General features: G+C 37.3%; 1 protein-coding gene across 1 annotated transcript in view; it reads right to left on the bottom strand.

The window, feature by feature from the left end:
• Positions 1 to 26332, bottom strand: part of KCNH8 (potassium voltage-gated channel subfamily H member 8) — a 253019-nt gene that overhangs the window by 2158 nt on the left and 224529 nt on the right. Inside the window, exons 13-15 of the mRNA XM_045088951.1 lie at positions 24418 to 24776; positions 21621 to 21727; positions 19730 to 19806 (exon numbers count right to left, since the gene is read on the bottom strand). Of these exons, the coding sequence (XP_044944886.1) occupies positions 19730 to 19806; positions 21621 to 21727; positions 24418 to 24776 (543 nt within the window). The remainder of the gene's footprint in view (positions 1 to 19729; positions 19807 to 21620; positions 21728 to 24417; positions 24777 to 26332) is intronic.

Raw genomic sequence — 26332 nt, 5'->3', positions numbered from 1 at the left:
CACATCACTTTCTTAAACCAGGAAGACCACCAGAAGATTGAATCTAGCTTTTCTGGAGGGTTTACATTCTTCAAAGTGAGGAAACCCTGTATTTCAGAAGGCAGGACTTGAACAGGTTATCTTCTAATCTTCGGTGAGATTTGGAACACTAAGACGATGTTGTAATACTTTGCCTTCAACTGCTGTAAGACTGTATTTTATAAAGGACCTGCTATGACTTGAGTTTACTATCATGAATCAAAAAACTCCAATTTAAGCAGCGGAACCTCTTGACTAGCCTCAAAAAACAAAACAAAACAAAAGGCAGTTCAACTTCAGTGACGCCAGATCCAAGATTGCTGTTTTGGGCAAACTTTTTCAACAATGACATACACATTCCTAATTCCTCCAGCAGCTTAATTCAGTCCACTTCCTGTTGAGTGTGTTCTGAGACTAATTCTCCCTGGCAGGCCCACCAGGAAGTCGTGCCGCTGGAACCGGGCATTTAAAAAAGGCCAGAAGGAGGTTTTTCCATGGTTCAGGCAACCCACTGGTAACACCTGCCTTGAAACTGCCAGGCCAAAAGCATTTCTGCTTTGCTGCTCGCATGGAACTCAAGGGACTCAACTGAACGCTTGTCCAGGCTTTTCAGCAGATCTGAAACTTCGGGTGATGAAAAGATACCTCTGAGCCTCACATTTAAGAGGCAAAATAGTGAGTCTGAGAAAGATGCTATGTGTTTTGAAATTTTCACTGCAGGTTGTCTCATTTCATGACCTGCCAAGCCTCGATTTCACAGTGCATGGCTCATACTTAAATCAGGGTCTGGATCTTGGCGCTCTAGACATTTGCCTACGGGCTCCCCCTTGAATTGATTAGCTCTTCTATCAGAATTTCAGAAGAGAAGGCTGACACTGAAGGGATATACCGACCACCCGTTTCTGTGGACTGTCTAAGCTTCATTCCTGTATCAAATTCACATTAGCTTTCAGTACATTTTACATCCCAGGACATTTTACAAAATTACATTAGCTCCCAGTAAAACGCTTTCAACAGGCCTTTAATTAGGATTGAATAAAGATACAATCTTTGAAGAACCATTTGCATTTTAGGCATATCAACAATTATGTTATTAAATGTTTGAGTACATTTATAACACAATATGCTTTCAGGTACCCCTTTTTTCCCCATTGGATCTATAAACAGTGCTAAGATAGGCAGGGACACATTATTATTTTCCCACCTGTAAAGAGGGACACTATGGTCCAGAGGTTAAATTACATTTTTAAGGTCCCATCTTTCATGAAGGACAGTCTTTGGCCTAGAAATCAGGCCTTCTAAGTTTGGTGCTCTTTCTGTTATAGTATATTATCACACAGGAAAGGAGATATTGCTTAAGAGTTGATAGAGTTTTGCTAATGTGGACAGAATTTGTGAAGATCCCAGGTGATACAAAAAAGTACCTTCATGTGTAAAATCTATCTGAGACGTTAATTCAACATCCAGTAAGTAAATACCATCATCTCGAAGTCAGAAACCAGTGAAGCACAGCAAAATCTTCTCATGTCAAATTATACAAATAAAACAACAAAAACAGTGTGCAGCAAGGGGGAGTTTGGAGTCAGACAATATATCAACATGCATATTTCTGATGAGCTATTGTTTCTAGATTTCAAAATAAACAAATATTTTTCCTTGGGTGAAATACCTTTTGATGGCCACATCCTTGACATCAAACTTTCACTGTATACTTATTACAACTTTGAGGTTAGGAACTTTAAATTTTTTTTTTTTTTTAAGGATTTTATTTATTTATTTGTCAGAGAGCAAGCGAGAGCGAGCGAGAGCGAGCACAGGCAGACAGAATGGCAGGCAGAGTCAGAGGGAGAAGCAGGCTCCCTGCGGAGCAAGGAGCCCGATGTGGGACTCGATCCCAGGACGCTGGGATCATGACCTGAGCTGAAGGCAGCTGCTTAACCAACTGAGCCACCCAGGCGTCCCAAGGTTAGGAACTTTAAATGGGAATCCAGAGTCATGACTGGCTCCCGGAATGTAAACAAGCATTAACATTTCCAGAAAACAAAATCACTGTATTAGTTTGAAATAAAAGCAGCAAAGAATCCAAGGAAATAGAACTTTCTTTAGCTCTGAAGGGTAATGATCAATGTGTATCAGGGAAGAATGCTGTCACTGGGTCATTGAGGACACACTCCAGCACCTTATTAAAGTTACATGAGAGAATTAATCCCTGTGGGTACAGGATGTTTCCCTTCACAGGGACAAAGGCAACTGTCACAAGGAAAGATGGCATCTCCTAGAGGTGGATAGTCTGGTGACACTGAAGGGGACAACATACTGCCACAGAGAGTACCTCACTTTTGCTTACTGCTTTCTGCTGGGGTTGCTAACAAATTCATTCTAAAACACGTTAGACCTTGTTCTTAATCAAATGTGGAAAGCAAAGAATGCAGTCTCTACTTTCCAAGGGTGGTGAGACTTAATACATTTTTATAGCATGCTAAGAAGATGTGCATTTGCTAAAAAAAGGTTGTTGGGGCTACTTTGTGAACAAGGCTCCATCCATTTAAGGTGATATACCTTCAAAATACAACTTAAAATCAGAATACTACAGAAATAGATCAGTAAAAACAAACAAAAATTCACATCAAATGAACCAAAGTTCTCCCACTTATCTCAACACCTAATCGTATTCTTTAAATGTCCTCTGTTACTCATATTAGAAGACACAACTGTACTGTGATGAACACTGGGGGTTATACTTAGTTAATGAATTATGAAACACTACATCATAATTATCAATATTCTCACAAGCTCCATCTCATGTTTTTCCCTTTCCTTTCCTTTCCTTTCCTGTCCTGTCCTGTCCTGTCCATTCCTTTCCTTTCTGACCCTCAGATCAAAACCTGATCAAGAGTCAGATGCTTAACCAACTGAGCTACCCAGGCGTCCCCCCTTCAGTTTTTAGTGGCGCTTATTTACTGACTCCCACATCTCATGACTATATTCTGAGTGCTAAGTGACAAACAGAATTAAGTTATTCAGAGTTGTCTTATCAGTTGAAATTTGGTAAACCTTTTTGCATCCCTGGCTGCTACCCAAGCTGGCTGTTTTAGATGTGGCCTTCTGATTATTTCTACTTATAAAGAGAAAATAGATAAATAAGCCGTAACTTAATACACATTTTTCTCTCCCTTGTGTGTCAAGTTATGTTTCCTTTATCCATATTTCCTCTCCTTCCACTTCCTTCTCCTAATTCTTCTGTGAATAGGAACCCATCAGTCTGGGATTTAAGACTGTTGGCCAAACCAGTTCACCATCACCATCTGCAGAGCCAGTTGTTCACATCCAAGATTTCTCTATACTTTCCAAAGTCCCAACTGCTAGAAAGAAGAAGTGTTGAAAACACCATCTGTGCTTCCAAGTGGTTCAGTATTCTATCCAAAACTTCGGAGCATCTAAAGATCCTTCCCTCCTCTGTTTTCCCAGTAACATGTATTTTACCACACAAATCTGTTTAGCAGGTTTAGGGGTAGTGCATTCGGTCTTGTTGAGCAGCACCCTCTGTCATGAATAGAAAAATCCAGGCAACAAGGGACCCGTCAGTGATCCATGATAGTCCACACTCTGGTCTTTCCATACCTCTAAGGAGGAAGTTACTAATTGCCAAAATTTTTCTATGTTGGCTATATCCAGGTTTTCTCAGAACTTCCACTGGCTTACAAATAGTCATTGTTGCCTACATTTCCAGAGCATCTGGTTTTCTCCTCTTATGTTTAATTTGCTTCACTGATGTGATGCTACTTCTCACCCTCCTCTTAAGCATATGCCCACAGATGCTTTGTTGTGAGGATCAAATAGTTTAAGGATGTTAAAGTCTCGTTCCCATACAACTGATACTTTGTCAGGATCTCAGTATCTATCTGCATTTGGTAATGCAACACAGCTCAGTTGAAAACTTCCTCACCATAGGGAATACTGGAATACCAGGAAACATTTAGCCCAAAGACAATAAAAGCCAGTTATCTATAGAACTCCTTTTCAGCCTTGGCATGGGAAGACAAACAATGCTGTTAATGGTTTTACATAATTAATTTGGGAGAAACAGAGTCTCTGAGTTTTAGCATCACCTTGCATAGATCTTTGCAGTAACAAATAGTAACAGCAATAACCAGAGTCGTTGAAAAATGTTGATTAAGATCCTGCATTTCCATTCTAAAGTTCAAGTAATTGCAGTCAGATGGATTGAGAATTCTCTATAAAAGATGCGTAAGCCAAAATACAACAATGTGCAGCTTGTTGTTGATCACATTTGAGTAAGGACCAATGTGGGGTTTGCTGGGGACAGGTATGACTGTCTTTATTGTCCTTTATAATGGCCCTGCATAAATCCTGCCATTTATAAATCTTCGTTGATACATGGTAATTTAATGAATAATAAGGTGGATGGTTTATTTCTTAATATGAGTTTCTGGTGTTTTCATTTGAACTTAAGAAACTTTTACCAATCTCCCACAAATAGCACTGCAAGACACAGAAGTAATTATCACTATAGCCCTAGCAGGGAAGAATGTTTTATATCATCTCAGTGTCTCATGGATACCCCCATTACTTCAAAATGGGAGATTTACAAACCACTGTGTTATTACATAGTTGAGAAAAATCCATCTGTGGTGCTTGTGCCCTAGTGTCCCAATAAGACTGTGCACTGCCAGTTTTTATAGTTAGATTGTGTGCCTTTTGGTGTAAGCACAGATTTGCTGTTCTGGTGTGTCTTTGCATCATACCTTTTAGGAACAGCAGTGTGAGCTTCATGAGGCAGACCAGAACATCTCTTTGAAAATACCTTTTATTTCACATCAAAAGTAGCTAACTCTTGCCTTCTATTACTCATGTTTTACATTTTTCAATCTTGGCTATTGGCATGGTATGATTCATGGCCTCTGAGTATAACTGGAACTTCAATTGATAGGAAAAAAATGCCATTTCCATTTTTGTGCATTCAGTGAGCAGATGGGGAATGCATCTGTTGATATAATCTTCTTAGCTTGAAGAGTTCTTGACCCGTCACTCAATTTTTGCCAAACATGTATACATTTTCCTGCTAGACACAATTTTCCTAAATTCCGGGTACTAATTACACCAATCCTCCCCCCGCTGCCACAAACACATATACATTTTTACGAGCTCTGATTCAGGTAATTAAATGGTCTTTCATTTAATCTTTTGTTATGTTGCATATTTATTATGGGATTCAGGATTCAGACAAGTTCAATCAAACTCCATAAGCAGGCAAAACAAAAAGGACGATGGGCATAATTTCATCCTTGTGTCTTTTGCTTCACAACACATTCAAAAACAAATGACAGTCTTTTTATCTGTCAGCTAAAATAATAATCATACTTGGCACTTGCATAAATTTTGTCCAAATGAGAATCTCAATCCTATTACTAACAAACATTGTAAATCTTGTTCTGCAGCTGGAGAAACTAGAATGTTGGGAGGTGAAGTGGCTTATCCAAGGTCACACAGGAATAGTACCAAGGGCTTTACTTTTGCAGGTGCATCTGGTGCCTTTTCAATTATAATAAGAGAAGAATTACAAGACTTGAACGTGATTACTCCAGTGGTTTCACTGAATTTCTGCAAACTCAGGCCTTCGGACACAACTTTATTACTTTAGCTGTACTATTTTAATCCATTATTTATCAACCCTTTGATTGCTTTCTTCAACTGTTTTCCTACTTTCTGTGACAAAGTTTGATTAGTATTCAATTTGCTATCTCGTTGAGGGATCCTCACTGCTATTAGTGAATACCAAACATGAGTCTGTCTCATCTCAGAACCAACTGTATAGATCGCTTATCAAGACAATGTATAGAGGAATCACCTGGGGATCTTGACACCAAGTATATTCAGATTCAGTAGGTGTAGGGTGGGATTCTGCATCTCTAACAAGCTCCCAGTTGATGCCAATGCTGCTAGTTTGTACTCTCAGGGAGTACTCTAACTTTGGTTAACTCCTCATGTACGGGTCTTTCAGTAAGAGCTGAGAATTTAAACAGCTTTCTTCAATTCTTTTGGCAAGTCTGTAGTTGGAGTTTTTTATTTGTTTAGATCTTCTTTAATTTCTTTCAACAATATTTTGTTATTATTGGTGTACAAGTCTTGTACCTCCTTGGTTAAATTTATTCCTAAGTATTTTATTCTTCTTGATGTTACTGTTAATGGGATTGTTTTTCTTAATTTCTTTCTGACAGTTATCAGTGTATAGATACAACTGATATAGATACATCCTGCAACTTCACTGAGTTCACTTATTAGTTCTAACAGATTTTGGTGGAATCTTGAAGATTTAGGGTCTTCATGATTGTCAAAGCTGTTGTCTTTGTTCTTGGTGGCTCCCAGTAGTTGAGGGTGCCCTAAGATCTGTCAGTGTCCCAAAGTGGAGGATCATAGAGAGCACCTAGGTGCAGGTGGATTAGGAGCTGGGCTCTAAGGTAGCAGCTGGGACAGTATGCAGTTATATCTGTTACAGGGAGAAACTAGGAGATGAGCATTTCTGCATGATCCCTCTCTGCTGAACCTGAATATACAACGATAGAGATGTTCTTACACCCATTTTTTTTTTCGCTTTTCAAAATTTAAATTCAATTAATTGGCATATAGTGTATTATTAGTTTCAGAGACCGAGCTCAGTAATTCATCAGTTTCATATAATACCCGGTGCTCATTACCTTATGTGCCCTCCTTAATGTCCATCCCCTCACTTCCTATGATTAAGAGTGTTTTATGGTTTGTCTCTCTTTCTCTGATTCCATCTGATTTCCCCTCCCTTCAGCTATGAGCCTCTGTTTTGTTTCTTAAACTCCACATAAGAGTGAGAACATGTAACTGTCTTTCTCTGATTGGCTTATTTCACTTAGCATAATACTCTCTAGTTGCATCCATGGTGTTGCAAACGGCAAGGTTTCATTTTTTCTTTTCTTTTTTGATGGTGGAGTAGTATTCCATTGTATACATATACCAATCTTTATCCATTCTTCTGTTGTTGGACATCTGGGCTCTTACCATCATTTGGCTATTGTGGACATTGCTGCTATAAACATTGGGATGCAGGTGCCCCTTCAGATCACTACATTTTTATCTTTGGGGTAAATACTTGGTAGCGCAATTGCTGGGTCATAGAGTAGCTCTATTTTTAACTTTTTAAGGAACTTCCATACTGTTTTCCAGAGTGGCTGCACCAGCTTGCATTCCCACCAACAGTGTAGGAGGGCTCCCTTTTCTCTGCATCCTCACCAACACCTGTCATTTCCTGACTTGTTAATTTTAGCCATTTTGAGTAGTGTGAGGTGGTATCTCATTGTGGTTTTGATTTGTATTTCCTTGATACTAAGTGATGTTGAATGTTTTTTCATGTGCTTTTTGGCCATTTGTATGTCTTCTTTGGAGAAATGTCTGTTCATTTTTTTCTGTCCATTTCTTCATTGGATTATCTGTTCTTTGGGTGTTGAGTTTGATAAGTTCTTTATAGATTTTGGATACTAGCCCTTTATCTAATATGTTCTTACATCCATTTAAGACTTACTTTTGTTTGCTATGATCCTGTAGGATTTGTGAACTTGGCTTTCAGAGCTAAGTGCTTTGAGGGTCTTAGTTGGGGGCACTAAGTCCAAACTCTCCAATGCTGGGACTTAGGGGTTCCTTCTTGATAGCATGGCACTTTATCTGGGGCGGTATTTTTGCTTTATGTGTCCCAACCTTTCCAATCAGTCTCCATGTGGGGATTTTCTCATTCACCTGATACGTCAGTTATTCAACTTTTTAAAAAATCATTCCTTGTTTTATGTTTCTCTCAGAGGGAATTATTCTGCATATAGATGTACATTCAGTGTGTCTGTAGGAGGAAGGAAATTCAGAAGCTTATTATGCTGCCATTTGGGGGCATTTGTTAGCTATTTTAGGTGTTTTAACCATTGTATTTAAGAAATTTTTTTATTTATTTGCCAGAGAGGGACTACAAGCAGGAGGATGGCAGGCAGAGGGAGAAGCAGGTTCCCTGCTGAGAAAGAAGACTGATGCAGAATTTGATCCCAGGACTCTGGGATCATGACCTGAGCTGAAGGCATATGCTTAACTGACAGCCACACAGGCCTCTTGTTACCCTTACTGTACTTGTTATTCTTACTAAAATTATCCCATCTTTGGTGAGTGGAAGACTCTTTATACTGGCTCCTGAGCTCTTCTGACATCATCCTAGTAGTGTTTGTACACTAAGGTATCTTAAACTTATGTGTATTTCATGTCTCCAGAAGTGAAACAGCTAATTAAAGACACTCTTGTTTCTTTTATTGGGAAATTATATCTGAGACCATAATTGATACATAGAGATACTGACTGTTATTGGGCTGGTCATTGTTTATACTCCTTTTCTGTTGAAAGAGCTTGGAATTGTATGCATGTACATGAGAGACAATATAGGTTCATATTAATATTACTAATTCTATTTCAGTATTACAGGGTTTTAACATTTTATATATTACATTTGTATCTCCTTTACACTGTGAATTCTGGTTATTGAGGTATAGAAGATGAGAGAGTTAGGATATCCAATAATGACTCATTTGCTTTATCCCCCGTTATACATACAACAGTTGCAGTATATCAATATTAGTACTACCATTACAAATTATGAATACTGAAAACAATTTAAAAATTTGGGGGAGGCATATTCTAGTCTAATTTTTTCTCCTCTCCCCTTTCAGTGTTTCATCCATATTTACATTGTCAGAGACTATGGTCTTTGAAAACTTAATACCTTCTCTTCTTTAACTTTCATTTAGACTTGATACTATAAATAAGTACATATTTAATGCTGATTAACTTGTCCTATCACAATTCTTTCAAATTATCTTGGTTTTCTGAATCTTGTTCTTGAGAATATTCTTCAGGAAATGTTTATGGGAACAATGTTCCTTGAGTTTTTTTCATGGTAGCAGTTTGGTACCTGATGGTCATTTTTGCTGGATATAAAATCCTTAGTTTACATTTTCTTTACATTTTGTATATTTTGTATGTTACTCCATTCTTTTGCACAAAATGTTGCTGTCTAAAAGTCTAACAACAGTCTAGATTTTTCCCTTGCATGTCCCATATAAGACCTTTTTTATCTAGATACCTAGTGTATATTTTTTCTTAAAGACCAGTAATTTCACTAGAATATGAAATTACAATATGCACCTTCAAAAAAACTTTCAGGATAAAGCTGTAATAACAGTGTTTTGTTGCCAGTTATCAGATTTGATTTAAAAATACATTTTAAAAAATCAGTGTATTACCAGTGGACTCCTCCCCACCTATCATTTTATTTGCTTTAGAATGTACTCTTTTTCTTTTCTTTCTTTCCTTTTCTGGACTTGAAAATGCTAACATGTGGAATAGTCATAAGTGGGAAACATATATGGGAAAACATATTTGGGAAATGTATATCTCTCCTTGAGAAAACATACAGTATATTTTATTAGGATTTTTTGAAAATCCCTTTCTAAAATTATCATATCTTAAAATTATTTGTCCATGATTAAACCCGATATTACATTTAAGTATATATGGGCAATTTAAGGAACCAAAGATTCAAATCGTAACGTGGGTATCTAATATTTCAGAAGGAAATCTTTTCAGGGCACACCAAGGATGGACTTCTTCAAAAGCTAATCTAATAAAAGGAAAATTGGGATCCAGGTTTGATTTTAGGCCTTTCTATACCTTTTGCTGCATATATGATTATCTCTGAGCCTTAATTTACTCATCTGTGATAGAAGCAGCTCACATGAAGGGATTTCTGGTGTCTCTTCAAACTCAAAACTGGAATTTCATTTTTCTCTTCTACTCAGTGTTCTAATGTATTATGGCTAAAATATATATAATGCATAATTCAGCATTTTTATACATTCATCACCATAAATGTGTGCCTACTGTATGCCAATCATAGCAAAGAAAAAGGCAGATAAAGAATCTTGTCCTCATTCAACGGACATCCTAATGAGAGGATAAATACAGTGAAAAAGTAGATAACTAAACTATGTACCATAACAGAAGTTTGATAGGCTATGAGGGAAAAAAATATTTGGAATTAAATTTGGGGATCAGAGACTTCTGTTTTAAAAGACTGGTCAAGGAAGACCTCACTGAGAAGTTGACATTTGAACATAGGCTTGAAAAAAGGAAGAGAGATGTCCAAGCAGATATTGAGGACGAGCTTTCTGAACAGAGAAAACAAATACAAGATCCTCAGGTGCTTTCATAAACTAACATGATAGACAATAATGTCTGTTCTGGAAGTGTCATCTGTAGGACACTGAGATCATTTGTGGTTATCTTAAGAAATTAGAACAAGAGAAAGGAACAGCAGCAAAGGAAGTTAATCATGATCATTAAAGATCTGTATGAGTAAAGTTTGTCATATGTCATATGAGTAAAGTTTCATGTCATATGAGTAAAGTTTCAAGGAAGAGAGATATGAACTACCTTTAAAATTTAAAATATTTTCATTAAAATCAACCATTTATGTTCCTTTTTCTATGCAACTCAAGAAGAACAGAAGTAGAAAATATAAATAAAAGTCTTTGCAAGAGTTATATGAGCTAAATACAGAGGATAATTTTCTAATAGCTAAACTAATTGAGGAATGAGTTGGCTATTATCAGAAGCATTTGTGGAAATTTTTTTAAAGATTTATTTATTTATTTTAGAGAGGGAGAGATGGAAAGGGAGAGAGAGAATGACTGGGAGGAGGAGACAGACGGAGAGAGAGAATTCTCAAACAGACTCCCTGCTGAGCACAAGCCCAACATGGTGCTACAAGGACCCAAAGATCATGACCTGAGCCAACATTAAGCATCAGAAGCTTAACCAACTAAGCCACCTGTGTGTTCTGCATTTGGAGAATTAAAAAATTTTTTTTTAAAGATTTTATTTATTTGAGAGACATAGAGAGAGAACATAAGCAGAGAGAGGGAGAAGCAGACTCCCTGCTGGGCAGGGAGCCTGACATATGACTCGATCCCAGGACCCTGAGATTATGACCTGAGCTGAAGGCAGATGTTTAACTGACTGAGCCATCGGGCGCACCTTGAGAACTTCTGAAAGTACAGATACCCAATGTCAACCCAATGCTGGGCCAACAGAAATGTTATTTTAAAAATATTTATTGATATTAAATATATTTTATATATTAGTTTATAAAAATATCTATAATCATGTATAATATTCTAGATAATCTGAAAGCACAACTAGGTTTGGGAACTGCTGGTGTAGCTTTTTCTGGGGGCATAGTGAGCTCCTTACTACTGAAAATGTTCAGGCAAAATAACTTCTTACTGATCACCTCAGAAATAAAAATCCCATACTGGGAGATAAGCCAAAATAGGTGGCCTCTGAGATACCTCTCAAATTTCAGATTTTATGATTCTACCACATTATGAAAATACAATAATATCAAAGCTGAGGTTGCTTAAATATTTGTTTTAGAACCCATTTGCCCATTAGGATAATGGGTAAACTTTCTTTTACCATTATTTATAAAAGTTGATTACTTCAAATTCTACCCTATCATATGGTCATATAAGCATAAAAAGGAGATTTGACTAACTTAGTATTGATTTATAATATTGTGTTTATTTCTAATTGGGCACAAGTAAATGGGAATTGTCAGTTCCTATTGTCTAGGTGCCTTATGGTTCTTTAACACAGAGACTGAAAAAAATCCCTAAACCTTCCCAAGTTCATATATGCTTATTTTCTAGTACTCAACGTTGACTGACTTGAGATATAGGATATTCTCTACTGTACTTCAGTAAAGTCTGAGTACTTTAACAACAACATTAATAATAACAATAATAATAATAATTTTGAGGCAATTCACAGAATTTTTTTGAGCTATAATCAAAGTCTTTAAGAGCCTTGGGGAAGGTAGAAATATACACATGAAAATAACATAAAATTTTATAAAAGAAAATACTGAATGGCAAAGGTGTTAAAGCTCAGAGAAGGGACTTAAGATTTGGCATTCATCATAGAAGAATCAAGAGCAATAATAGGAGATTGGAGGTAGAATCAGAGCCCTTTTCCAAGATGTATGATGTTCTCATTTTTAAAAGGGGGATATTCATGTATTAGGAGAGGATAAGAAAGAAAAGTTCCCTGAAATCCCTTCCAACTGTAAGATTCTATAAAAAAAATTCTAATACTGGGGCGCCTGGGTGGCTCAGTGGGTTAAGCCTGTCTTCGGCTCAGGTCAGGACCTCAGGGTTCTGGGATCAAGCCCTGCATCGGCTCTCTGCTCAGCAGGGAGCTTGCTTCCCCCCTCCCCTCTCTCTGCCTGCCTCTCTGCCTACTTGTGATTTCTGTCTATCAAATAAATAAATAAAATTTAAAAAAAATTCTAATACTATCTACAGCTGCTGGATTGGACCAATTATTGAACTTAATTTTTCTATTGATGAGGGGAAAATGGCAGAGAAGTTTGTTGTTTTAAACATTTTTCAACTTGTGGGGCTCCTGGGTGGTGCAGTCTGTTGGGCGCCTTGGTGTTGGCTCAGGTTGTGGTCTCGGGGTCATGGATCTCATGGGCAAGCCCTGTGTCCAGCTCTGGGTTCAGCATGGAGTCTGTTTAAGACTCTGTACTCCCATGCCCCCTGCCTGCACTCTCTCACTTGCTCTATCTCTCTCTCTAAGATAATAAATCTTTTAAAAAAATTTCAACTTACAAATTATTTAGGAAGTATGGAGGAGTGGGGAAACACCTATATCCATCTTTAAAAAAAAAAACAGTTATTCTGAAGCTATCAGTTAGTATTCAGTTAATAAGTAGCTACCACTAACTGGCTAATTACTAGTAATGAGTAATTAATAACTGACTGTTTAAATTTCATTTGAATTTTCCTCTACTTGTTTGAATATACAGTAACTCATTTTACTGACTATTTCCCACTTTTATTCCTAGAACAGATCCTTTTTCCAACCATTTCTGCTCCTTGAAGGCTGACTTGTTTGACTCCATCAACAGGGTTATTGGCTCATTGGGTTTGGCCATTTTAGAACATCAGCAGATTGGAGGGTGGTAGCAGAGGGAGGTCGAGGTATATGTTCCTCTGGTTGCTTCCCTGCAGGGTTGAGGTGGGCAGAAGGTCACAGAGGGTCCCAACAAAAGATCACAGCTCCTTTCACGTCGCCTTCTCCACCCACCTTCCTCTGACTCAATATTTCAGAACCACTCTCTTCACTGACCCCTTTACACCCAGGAGTTATAGTGAATTTCTGTTGTTATTATTCCCACAGTGGAGGGACAGTTCTATGCTTTGTGGTTTCCTTACACTCAAGGAGCTTCTTTGTAAATACTCCTTTTATTCAACCCTGCTCAAACTGCCCATTTAGAATGTGGCATTGGTCTCCCTTGGACTCTTACCAATATGTCCATTTAGTCCCTCTGTTCAAAATAAAAAGAGGCCTATATATAAGTAATCACAGGCCAGGAAGACAAAAACAACTAATATCCAAAAGCTATATCCATGTTAAATTCACACTTCACAGGATGAACTTTTGAGTGGCATATTTTTTTTTCCTTTGGGAGATCCTCACTATTCTTTAGGACACACACACACACGTGTGTGTGTGTGTGTGTGTTATCAGTAAATCTCTCATGAGAGCTACAAATCTACCCATGCATATAGGCTTGAGAACTGAAAATAAGCAAAAAACGTCCTGCAAATCATTAAATACTTGGGTGTATTCCAGTTTAGAAGGCTATGTCCACAAAATGTAACATTAAAATCAATAATACTTATGATATACAATAATAATACTTATGTTTTAAAATGAAAAATACAGAATGGTTTGTCAGCAGTTAAATGGATTTTTCCTTTTTTTTTTGTCAAAAAGTGAATGTACAGCATTTTTTTAGATTTTGCTTTTGAGAATTGATGGTCAAGAACATATATGTGATCATGATGCAGAAGAAAAGAGATTGTACAGTCAGATCTTGGAACGGTCTGGCAATTCTGTCAGTGTATTTCGGTTGAACCAATTGTCAACAAGAAGATATAATAATAACACTAGTTCCGAGGACTGAGGAATACTCTTTACCATAAGGTATTACTCACGTAGGTTTCCTTGTATGAATTATTAATAGAACTCTAAAAAAAAACCCAACTTTAAGTTTTCACAGCCATTTCTTAGGTAAGGAGAAACTTCTGTTACTACTATTCTGTTTTTATGACTGAAAGAGACTTCATTGATCTCATGATACAAATTTGTAGATGTGACCTCAAAATCATAAAGAATGAAAGAAAAAATAGATAAACTGGATAGCACCAAAATTAATACTTTTATGCTTCAAAGAAAAAATGTTTAGAAAACAAAAAGGCAAATTCAATAATGGGAGAAAAAACTGCACATCATAACTTGCACATGGAATATATACAGAATTCTTACAATCAGTAACAAAGAGACAACCCAATTTTAAAGTGGGTAAAGGATCCGAATAGACAATTTCCCAAGGAACAAACACATGAGAAGATGCTCAATATTATTAGCTATCAAGGAAATGCAAGCGAAAACCATAATAAAATACCACTTCATATGCTCTAGTATGGTTATAATAAAATAGTCTTATAATAAAAAATTGTTGGCAATGAAGTAGAGAGCTTGGAACCTTCATGTACTGCTGAGTATAAAATGCTGCTGCTGCTTTGGGAAACGGTCTATCAGTTTCTCAAATGTTTATACATAGAATTACCATACGATCCAGCAATTCCACTTAATTACCCAAGAGAAATTAAAACATGTCCACACAAAAACGTGTGTGAATATCTTACGAATGTTTATAGCAACATCACTCATGTTAGCTAAAAAGTGATAACAACACAAATGTCTATCAGCTGATGAATGAATAAATAAGAAGTGGTATATCCACACAACGGAATATTACTTGGGTATAAAAGCAAATGAAATACTCCCATGCCACATGGGTGAACCTTGAAAACATTATATAAGTGACAAAAGCCAGTCACAGAAGATCATATTGTATAATTCCATTTATATGAAATGTTCAGAATGGGCAAATCTATGGGCAGAACATGTAGATTCATAGGGCTGAGGGTAGGGGAACTTGAATTCCGGGTGATGGCTGTATGGTATGGAGTTTCTTGTGGGGTAATAAAATGGTTTAAAATCGATTACGGTGATGAATGCACAACTGTATGAACATACTAAAAGCCTTCAAATTATACACTTTATTATTTTTAATTTTTAAAAAGATTTTATTTATTTATTTCCCAGAGAGAGAGAGAGAGAGAGAGAACACAGGTAGGGGAGCAGCAGGCTATCTGCTGAGCAGGGATCCCCACACGGGGTTTGATCTCAGAACTCTGGGATCATGACCTGAACCCAAGGCAGACATTTAACGACTGAGCCACCCTTTAAATGGATGAATTATATAATACATTAATTATATCTCAATAAAGTTGCTTAAAAAAAAGGGGGAGTTAATAAATAGTATAGAAAGATGGGCTTCTCCCTTTAAAAAGTTAATATAAGTTGTTTCTATAAAGCCTATTTTTTGTTTAGCAATGTTAGATATATTTCATTCTTCTGAATAAATTTAAGACTTGGAGTAGATTGAAATGGTCCAATATTAACTGGTTCCTTTGAGTACATACAAAATAAGATGCTAAAAAGGGGCGATCAGAGCAGTGCGCCCAAGTGCCTTTTGGTGAACAAGGATGATCTAACAAGCTACCTGCATTCTTTCATTTTGAAAATGAAGATTTGGCTGTGATTTTGTTTCCAGGAAGCTCGGCAGGTTCTTTTCTGCCTAGTTTCACAATTGTTTTGCTATTTATATGTTTAATCAGGTAATGATGAAGCATCATTAAAATGGCATAGTGGGTGTCTTTGCCCTTAAATCTCTAAGTCTTACAAAACAAGTGTTCTTTCCATTAACACAGTGACCCTATCCCATCAAACTATTTAGCTAAAATAAGATGCACTGAAATATAAACATTTTCTATTCTAATTTTATACTGAGTATTTGAGTAGCAAAAGAAAGGTCTCAGATAAACAGTAGTCATTGTCATGATCAAATGTTTCCCTTGAATCCAGTCGTTTTCATGTTCTCCCCCATAAGCCCTGAGACTTATTCTCTCTGACTACTCTGCACTGAGCAGGAGGGAGCAGCGGGTGCTAACTTGAGAGTCGCCTTCTGTTGAACGGAAGTATAATCTTGTATAAGAAGAGAATGAGTATTTGACCCCTTATTAACAGAAGACATCATGCTGGGGGCTTTATATATGGTACTAAGTCTTCACAACAATCCTGTATTGCAGATTTTATCATTACCACTTAATAGAGGAAAAATCTGAACTTGGGGAAAGTGAACACTTTGCTGAAATCAGACATTTAATTTTATGAATAGAGATCTGAATATTGTTCTCTCTCCAAAGCGTATTCTCTTTCTCTACTAGTGTGTTTTATGTCTTCTGCCTGCTGCGGTGAAGCATACGGCTTCCCTGGTCGGCTTTACCACAGTATCTTTCTGGGTCAGCCAGATTTCAGAAATGAGGAAATATTCTAACCCTTACCTACAAACCTTTTCAGAAATGGAGCATTTGACTTACACAGCCGATGGCCCCCATGGAGACAGTTTGTTGTTATTTTTAAACAATTTCCTTAGAATTGCACTCTTTCTTTTTTGCCCTAAAGCAACGGCAATGTTTTCAAAAGCATTCTAATATTAGCAGCTGCCCTACATCTTTTAAACTCTTGTCACTGCTCTGTGTGAATGTAGGTTATTACCAACATTATTCCTTTTCTGATTTTTGTTCTGTATTTAGCAAGCTAATTATGAACCCTACATATCAATGAGCAATTTCTTTTATATCTTAAATGTTTAAGCAAATATCAGAATGAGATGTTGCCATATTCTGATACTTGATACACTTGACATGCCCCCCATGTACTGGGGATTCACTTTTTTTTTTAAAGAGTTATTATTATGTAGTATATCCCGTGTTCATTATCAATTCTTCTCTTGTCTACTACTACCAAGAAATAGAATAAATGAAAAACAAAGCAATCAAATGATCACATGGGTGAGTGGTAGGATACTCCTGAAATGGAAAAATTAGGTTTGGATTTTAAAAGATAGATTTTTTAGTTTTTTAAAGATTTTATTTATTTATTTGACAGAGATCACAAGTAGGCAGAGAGGCAGGCAGAGAGAGGGGGGGCGGAAGCAGGCTCCCTGCAGAGAAGAGAGCCTGATTCGGGGCTTGATCCCAGGACCCTGGGATCATGACCTAAGCAGAAGGCAGAGGCTTCACACACTGAGTCACCCAGGTGACCTCCCCGCTTTTTTTTTTTTTTGGCTACATAAACAATATTATAGGAGATAAGAGGAAAAAAACAAGTAGGAAGTTGGGAGAAAGATAATTTTACAGTTTGAAACCAATTCGTATTTTCATTCGGCCTGTCAGTGAGTTTTAATGTACTAAAGGGTCAAGACTATATAAATTAAATTATGTGTAAAAGATAAGATTTTCTTACTCAAGCTTCAACCATGAAGAAATCAGATATTTCCTATAAGGAAAAACTAATTCTTTAGGGAAGGATAATTGGACCATTGATATTTTAACTTGCCCTTTTTATTTCAATATATGGCAAGATAAAAAGATTTATGTCATCTCACTAGAAAAGCAATCATGAATACCAAATCACACTGGGGAAATACTTGTTTTTCAAGTGGTTATCTGTTTTAATGTATCTACCATTGGCTCACATTATCGAAGGAAAAATCGTATGGTGTATGGATTTACAGCCGTGACTTGGGAAAATTATGTACATTCCAGAAGGTGAAGATATAAACACATTTGTTTCCCCAGAATAATTCTTAACTCTAATATTTTGAGCTAAGGCAGTCAGTTCTTAAAACCATTAAATGATCTCAAATGTGAGGGAAAAGAATTCAAACGGTATTAATGGGTGCTTTTAGAGATCAATATTTGAAAAGAAATTATTCAATCGAAGATTCTCTGACAAGGTATTGTGTTTGTTTTGTTTTGTTTTTGGTAGATTCTTAACAATAGGTTATTTAGATAATCCAGTGTACAGACAAATCCTTGTGATTTAAGGGGTTTCAATCCTGTTAGTTTTCCATTCCTATCTAACTTGTTAGTCTGCCCATTGGAGCTCTGAAGTCTTGTTATCAACAATCACACTTCCAGAGAGAGTGAGCACAGAAGGAGCAATGGTAGTAAATTGTAAATCTTCACTAAGCTGAAGACACACAGGTTTAAGAAAAACTGATTGTGATATATGATTTCATTTTTCACAAATCTCACCAGTGTCCGTAACTGGTTACATTTTTGCTAAGATCTCATCAGATAATGTAAAATTTTCATCCTAGGAAGCGGCTGTCTGTGCCTGCCCACATGTCCTCGCCTTAGGCCAACCCTGAAGGTCACCAAAGACCAGTCCAGATCTTCCTGCATATTCCTCTCTGAAGAACATTTCGAGTCCCCTTCGCAGCAAGGACTGCATGAAGGGCTAGGGAGTCAGTCTCTCAGAAACCACCCTCAGTTCCCCCTTTCCTTTGTCTTATGGTGGAACAGTTTTGAATTGTCCTATATACTCTCTCAGTGGTCCCCAGCAGGATTGAGCCCCAATTGCTTACAGAGATAGTCATCTCATTAGCGCAGCTTTATTTATGAGCTTTCATTTCTCACCTGTCTTACTTCTCTACTCCTTCATCTTGCTTTCTGGACCACCTCCCAAATAAACTATTTGCATCCAAATTGTCTCAAAATTTTTTTTTAATTAAAATTTTTGGGAAGGATACCCAAATTAGGACAGGGATTTGGAAATTACCTTCTCTGTGTATATGAAATGGCCAAAAGAGGCAAAAAGTAAGTAAGCAGGTACCTAGAGCTGAACGGGGGAACAAGGACTAATCATAAATGGCAACGAGAACACCTGTTGTCCGGGGTGGGAGGGGTAGAGGAGTAGGAGATGGTCAAAGTATTCTAAAACTTATACGGTGACAGTTGAGCCGCTCAATAAAGTTACTAAAAACCATTAAACTGTACACTTGAAATGGGTGAATTTTATGATATGTAAAATATATTTTAACAAAGTCATTAAAAAAAATTACCTGATTTTACATGGATAGATGGTAAGATCCAGAGGAGTAAAGTGCTTAAAGTTACACAGCAAAAATATGTCAGGGAAAGGAAGAGCATTCCAGGTCATTTGATTACTCTGAGAAATAGCATTCATCTTTGGATAAATCATCTTGCTTTAACTCATTAAAAATTACATGAAAAAGTGAAAAAGCACCCATTATATCAAGTATCAATGCATTTATGACACTAATTAGTATAATTATCATTTCTTTAGTGCTTTAAGCTAAATGATTTGCCTATACTATCTCAATTTCACAATGGGCCATAAAGCAGGCATAATTTTGTCCTCTTATACACGAGAAATAGAGCATGAAAGAAGATAAGTAACTTGTGGAAGGTCACGTAACTCATATGAGGCTTAACGGGAATTCATCTGTGGTGGTCTGACACCAGAGTACATGCCTGTAATTACTCTATTATACCACTTTTGCTGGTAACTAGGATTTATAGCTTTCGCCATTCCAGCATGACCAAAGAAAGAGAAAGCTCCATACCTCACTGTTGAGTTTATTTATTTGCTGCTTGGTCTCCTCTGCTTTGATGAAGAGAACAGCAGCTCCAATCTCTGGGTCTGAAAAGTAGAACACACTCAGAATGAGTCCTTTAGTAATAAACCTCATATATGAGGACTGGGGCAATTGGAATGGAGAAAGCAGCCTAAGCTACTACCTTTACCTTTTCCTGACGTCTGTGCACTACAGGATCTATCTCCCTGGGATTGGACATGCTTCTAGTAATCCTCTGAACAGTGCCTGATAAACTCCTTGAAACAGGCACATATCATGGTGGGGACTGTGAACGCACTGGTTAGATGTGTCCAAGGCAAATCTTCCTTTCCCCTGAACACAATCGCCACCATGTTCCAAGATGGCACAGTTTCTCTTTTTTGAGCATTCTTTAAAAATATTTCACAGCCAATGCCTAAACCATAGGAAAGGAGTGTTCTTTTCCTCTTCCTTTTCCCCCCAAATATTAATTCTTGGGCCCGTGAGAGTATCCCCCCCCTTCTATTTCAGGCGCTAAACTTCATTGTGGGTTTCCTATCTCTTCTTGTGTTGCTCTAAAAGATAGTATCTCCCATTTCCTGGTTCTCTTATCTTCACTTTTTCTTTACCTTACTCTTCCAAATACATTTATTTCTGTCAGTGACAAAAGTATAGATGAGTCGCTGCCAGCTGGAGTGGAAAGGAATGAGTGATACATATATGAACTGTTACTAGCTGAAGCGTTCAGGGATCTATATCTATATCTTTATCTATATCTATACACACACGCACACACATATATGCACACACATAATTAATTTATATTTATTATTTAAATATATTTATATAAAATGATATGATCATCCTAATACCCTAATTCTGGTAAATTATGGATAGAAAATTTGTTTGTGGAAGAAAAAAGTGACTTCCTTCTCTCTGCACACTCCCCCACCTCACCCAGAGACTTAGAAGGACCCTTCCATTTCTTCAGAAGATGAGTGCCAGGGAGTAAGATTATTGATTGAGATGGAATACCGGTATTCTACCAAAAGGAGACACACACCAAGGACTGTTTTTATTGGGCTCGGCTTTGTTCATGGGGGTACTCACTAACTGGTAGTAGATCCTGACACAAAGATCTCAGAGCTGAGTGGGAAGGGGAGGATGGAGTTGGCAGGGGACTTCTAGCCCTTCTTCTGGAGTTTGCTGATAAATTATTTTGGATAGCCTATGCTTGCTCATTATTCTCTCTCTAGTAAGTACAGGCGTGTCTTCTTTAGAATTTACCTTTTGTTTCTGGCCTTCATTATGTTGATAGATTCCTATCAACATATCCTAAGAACTCAAGAAGGCAAGGGAGTGAGAGGAGGCTGGGTTAGGTTTGGGGGTTCTCTTACATTAAATTCACCATCATTAGAGAGTAGTGCTTCACCTAGGCCTCCATCATTTCCAACCTTCTTATATCCTTCTGAAGTTGTTTATCCTCTGATATGCAAATACATAATCTCTCATCAATAAGTTGGTTAAAAATAACCAATGTTCCTATAGTGTACAACCAACACAGCTTTTCCTCTGGGTAGTGTTATTTCTGTGGATTAGCCTCCCTTCGTAATAAGAAAACATGGTCATCCTCTAATGAATAGCAGAAATTTGAGTCTCCTGACATGCCATTTACCTGGGCTGGGAAATGGCAGACCATCTAGCCTGGAGGGAGGAACAATTACAAATTATATCTTAATAACTTGGAGATGCACAGACTCAAGTCAAATTGTTCCATGGCATTGGTAAAGTTCTATCATGTAGAAAATATTCAGATTGGGAAGGCAAAAAAGTGCCTATGACAAACATTACAAGTTAAAAGGAAAACACCTTTTGACCGAAGGCTAAATCTAGAACTTACCTCCTAGAGGAGGGGAAACTCTGGGCTCTGGCCTGATGCGTTCAGAGCCAAAGTCAAAAGTTTGGCTTTCCTCACTGCTGTTTCCATCTTCAATTCCATCAACAATCCTATTTAAAATAAAGGATATTGGTTAGCTCTGCATTTATATTTATGAGTTCCAGTAGGCCTTTTAAAAAAAAATATGTTATTTATTTATTTTAGACAGACAGAGAGAACACACAGGGTGGGAAGAATGTGCAGAGAAAGAGAAAGAGAGAGAATGCCAAGCCGACTCCCCACTGAGTGCGGAGCCTGACTCAGGGCTTGATCTCACGACCCTGAGATCACGCCCTGAGCCAAAACCATGAGTCAGATACTTAACCAACAGAACCATCCAGGAACCCTGGGTTCTAGTATTTCTAGAAGACTTAAAAATATTGTGTAAATTTCTAAATTCTGTATACTACAAAACTGTGCTATCCAATATGGTAGCCATTAGCCTTTTACATTGCTACTGAGCACCAGAAATGTGGTTCATGCAAATTGAGACACACTCTAAGAATAAAATGCACATTGGATTTCAAAGATTTGAGTAAAAAAATGCAAATGGTTTTATTAGTAAATTTTAAAATATTATTTACGTTTGAAATTATATTATTTGGGGCATACTGAGTCAAATAAACTATATTATTAAAATTAAATTTCACTTTATTTTTTTGTTCGCTTTTGTTTTTTAGAAATGTGGCTACTAGCAAATTTAAAATTACATTAGTAGCTCACTATAGAATTTAGAATCTTATTTGTTCTCAGATTCAAGGTCTTAAGATACAGAAACCTTCTTATCTGAATTCATATTAAATCATCACTCTATCCAGAATTAAAGTGTTTTTTTGTTTGTTTTTGGTTTTGTTTTTGTTTTTTAAAGATTTTATTAATTTGTTTGAGAGAAAGAGAGTGTACAAGAGAGATCATAGAGGTAAAGGGAGAAGGAGAAACAGACTCCCAGCTCAGCAGAGAGCCCAATGTGGGGCTTGATCCTAGGACCCTGAGATCATGACCTGAGCTGACGGCAGATGCTCAACTGACTGAGCCACCCAGGTGCCCCCAGAATTAAAGTGTTTTAATCTAATAATTATGGCATCACATTAAATAACTTTGATGACATCTTTACTCTGAACCTGGACAAACCCTAAAGTAAGAGTTAAAGAATTACATATAAATGACTATTAAGACTTTGGCTAGTCTTCTTTCCTTGCTAAATAATGTCTAACCCAATCATTATTTAAAAAATATAAGTCTAGGGGTGCCTGGGTGGCTCAGGGGGTTAAACTTCTGCCTCCAGCTCAGGTCATGGCCTCAGGGATCCTCAGGATCCCTGAGGCCATGACCTGACCTGAGTCATGGGATCCAGTCCTGCATCGGGCTCTCTGCTCAGCAGGGAGCCTGCTTCCCCCCTCTCTCTCTGCCTGCCTCTCTGCCTATTTGTGATCTCTCTCTCTGTGTCAAATAAATAAATAAACTCTTTTTAAAAAATCGTTAAAAAATATGTCTATTGTAGAAAATTTAAACATAAAAGTAACACAACAGAAAATAAAAGTCACCTGCAATCTACCACTACTGTTAGCGTTTTGGTACATGTTCTCAGAATCTTTTTGTAAGTGTAGGATCAATTGTACATAAACCTTTCTTTTCCAGCTCTGATATATTTCCCCCTATTTAAAATTTATTGTATTACTTCTTATTAAAAATTTAGGAAGGAGAAGAATAAGGCAACGTTTTCAAATTACCATCCTCAACTGAATTTCAGAAACTTTAATGTCCACCTACTTTTCACTAAGTCTGTTTTGCTTATTTTTTTAAAATTTCTCTCTAAATGGATAAATTGTGTCCTTCAGATGACTAGTTAAATATAGTAAAAAATACCACTGGCTTTATCGGTAGAAAAATAGAAATTGAATCCAGATTTCCACTGTAATCTATGAGATTTTGGACAAAAGAGTTCACTTCTTGTATCTTCATAGTACAGATAATAGGAACTACTCTACAGGACTCCTGAATTCCTGAGGAGACTAAATGCAATAGTGAATGTGGAATAACCTAGCAGAGGATGTCGCACATAGGAAGCATTCCATTTTTTCCCCCTTGCTTCTACTTATTATTCAGCTATGCTGTGATTTTTTACTATTGCTTGTACTCACCATAGACTACTCCTTTCACATTATCTGCATCAGGATTTTTCACCCTTTCAATCCTCTTTAGCTAATCCTAAAGTGAATTTTTAAAATTAAAAGTAGAGTCATTTCATGTTACCTACAGAGGAGGCCAGAAATATAACTAAGCTTCAGTTGTCCGTAATAATAAAGAAAATAGGACTGAAAATGAACATCAACACTTCATTGCCTTTATGATTTCAACTTATTGTTCCAAAAAATGTTTGGTAAGATCAGGCATTGAGGGAATCACATTGATGGGCCTTGCTCTATCTTTTATTTTCATTTAAACTTATAAATTACAAAATTACATTGTAGAAATACACACATAATAATAGGTAGCGCTAAACGGATGAAAGGAATAGAGAAGAACTTCCGAATATTTAATGGACCCTTTTGAGAATACAACTAGCATTCTCATATTGCACACATCACCATGTAGAGGCAAAAATTGCACGTAAAATTCAGCAGAGTTAAAGAACCCAGGCTAGGAACCTGTGGCTGAGAGGCCCAGAAATCTGGCCCAGAATAACTTAACAGCAAGGTACTAGTTTGGACAAAAGGCAGCCCTTTTCACCTAGGAAATACCTGCATGATGTGATTCTTACCTTGGACTGAGGTCTGGGGGTCCAGTGCTATTCAAAGCTGACAGTTGCAATTTCAAGTTTCTCTCTTTCCTTTTAGCATGGTTGGGGGGGTCAGTTTCCTGTTTGTTTTTGGGGGAATGTGAACTGGAGACTCGGCTAGGTGAGTGAAATGGTACAGTGCCCGAGGCCAGCTGCTTCAAGCTTAGGCCCAGATAGCTTTTATTGCTTCCAACCTTCCTGCTGCGTGCAGATGAGGTTCCCCTGGTGTAGATGGGAGAGAGGGAGGATGTCTCCTCGTCCTCCATCTCCTCGTCCTCCTCTTCATCTTCCACAATGGATGGGAGTCTTTTGTTGATGCTGCCATTTCCCTTGGGCTCTGACTAAATCAGGGGATAACACAGATTAGTACAGACCACAAAGACTGCTTGAGAGGTAGACTATTCATGCTGGTGGGCCTACCTAAGCAAAGTCAGATCCTTTAGAAACTTGCTTCTCAGTAAAACTCAAGACTTTGCAGATTTTGCTATTATTTATTCAGGGGTTCCATGTCTCGCATTTCTGATATTCCCCAGGTTTATCCTCTTTGCCATCCTGGTGTCCTTCTGTTAACGCCTCTCTTGGTCTTTTTAAACTGTCTTGGTGGGGAGCTGTGTGAAACCTATGTTTTACCTGGTTTGCTTCCAGATTATACTCAGACTATCATCTATAATAGTATATGGTGACGTGCAGGACATTTTCAATTTTACGGGAAGGACTCGGGCCTTGTTATTCTAAAGTCATAAGGTCTTCTTTTTTTTTTTTTTTTTTTTTTTAAAGTCATAAGGTGTCTAGTGGAACTTTATGTGCAGGTCAACCAGAAAAACATATTATCTTTGAGAATAAAAATCTCTCCTATTCTGGATCACATAGATGGAGCAAGATCCGCGGCATCCACACCTACTCTGCTTCCCGTTATTTTTATTCTCAGACATCAGTTGGCAGGAAATGGAGCAAACCATTTGGTCTGCTCCTCTTAAGAACCTTGGGAAGGGAAGAAGTCTTGCATAAACCCACCTTAGACTCCTGGCTGGAGTCATTCAACCTTTTAGACTAAGAAGCAGCAAGGGAGAGGATGGGTAAGGACAATGCAGGGCAGAAAGGACAATGAGTGGCCCTCAATGAAGTCATTACAACAATGGGTGTTTCTTGCTCTGCCCCAGACAGGGTTTCCCTGCTCCAAAAGATCATTCATTTTTTGTGTGTGTGCCTCATTCTTTTTTGAGGATATAATTGCTTCTACCTGCCAATCAATAATTTCTAAGAGAAATAAGACAACAAAATGAAAAGATCTAAGAGTACTACTCAAACCTCATGAGCTGTCATGGTTTTCCTCCTTCTTAATATAAAGAGTTGTTTTTTTTGGTATATACTGATTTTCCTGTAATAGCTATAATGATAGATACAATAACAAAAAATGAACTTGAACCTGTGGTGACTTTACAGGCAATAGCCCATTCAGTTTAGGCCAAATGAAACAAAATAGTTAGTTTACTCATGAAGTTTTCTTATATTCTAATCTTAATGGCTCAAAATTTCTTGAAGAAATGGCATGAGACTCATCTTTCCAACTAGATATGATTATTATAATTAATGGTGAAGTCCTTAGCTTTTTATTGGGATAGCCATGGTTTGGCTCTTATTTGTTTTTGCTTTTCACAGCATTTTAAAGTTCTGTGTTTATAACAAAGTTAATCCCACATGGAACTGCGGAGGAACAATTGTTTGGTAGCACTGTAGAATAGAAAAATTCGCTCGCCCCATTAAAGACACAACAGGGCAAACTTATCCAAGAAATGAAAAACAATGAGTAAATTCTTTTAATTGGATTTCTATTTACATTTGCATTGGCAACTTAATCATTCCTTTGGTTCAAGGAGGCTCCACTGGCCCTAAAAGA

The sequence above is a fragment of the Mustela putorius genome, unplaced genomic scaffold (genome assembly GCF_011764305.1).
Source record: "Mustela putorius furo isolate JIRA1106 unplaced genomic scaffold, ASM1176430v1.1 tig00003834_pilon_pilon_pilon, whole genome shotgun sequence".
In the NCBI taxonomy this organism is placed as follows: domain Eukaryota; kingdom Metazoa; phylum Chordata; class Mammalia; order Carnivora; family Mustelidae; genus Mustela; species Mustela putorius.
Note: the sequence above shows the minus strand (reverse complement) of the source record. Positions and strands in the feature narration are given on the sequence as shown.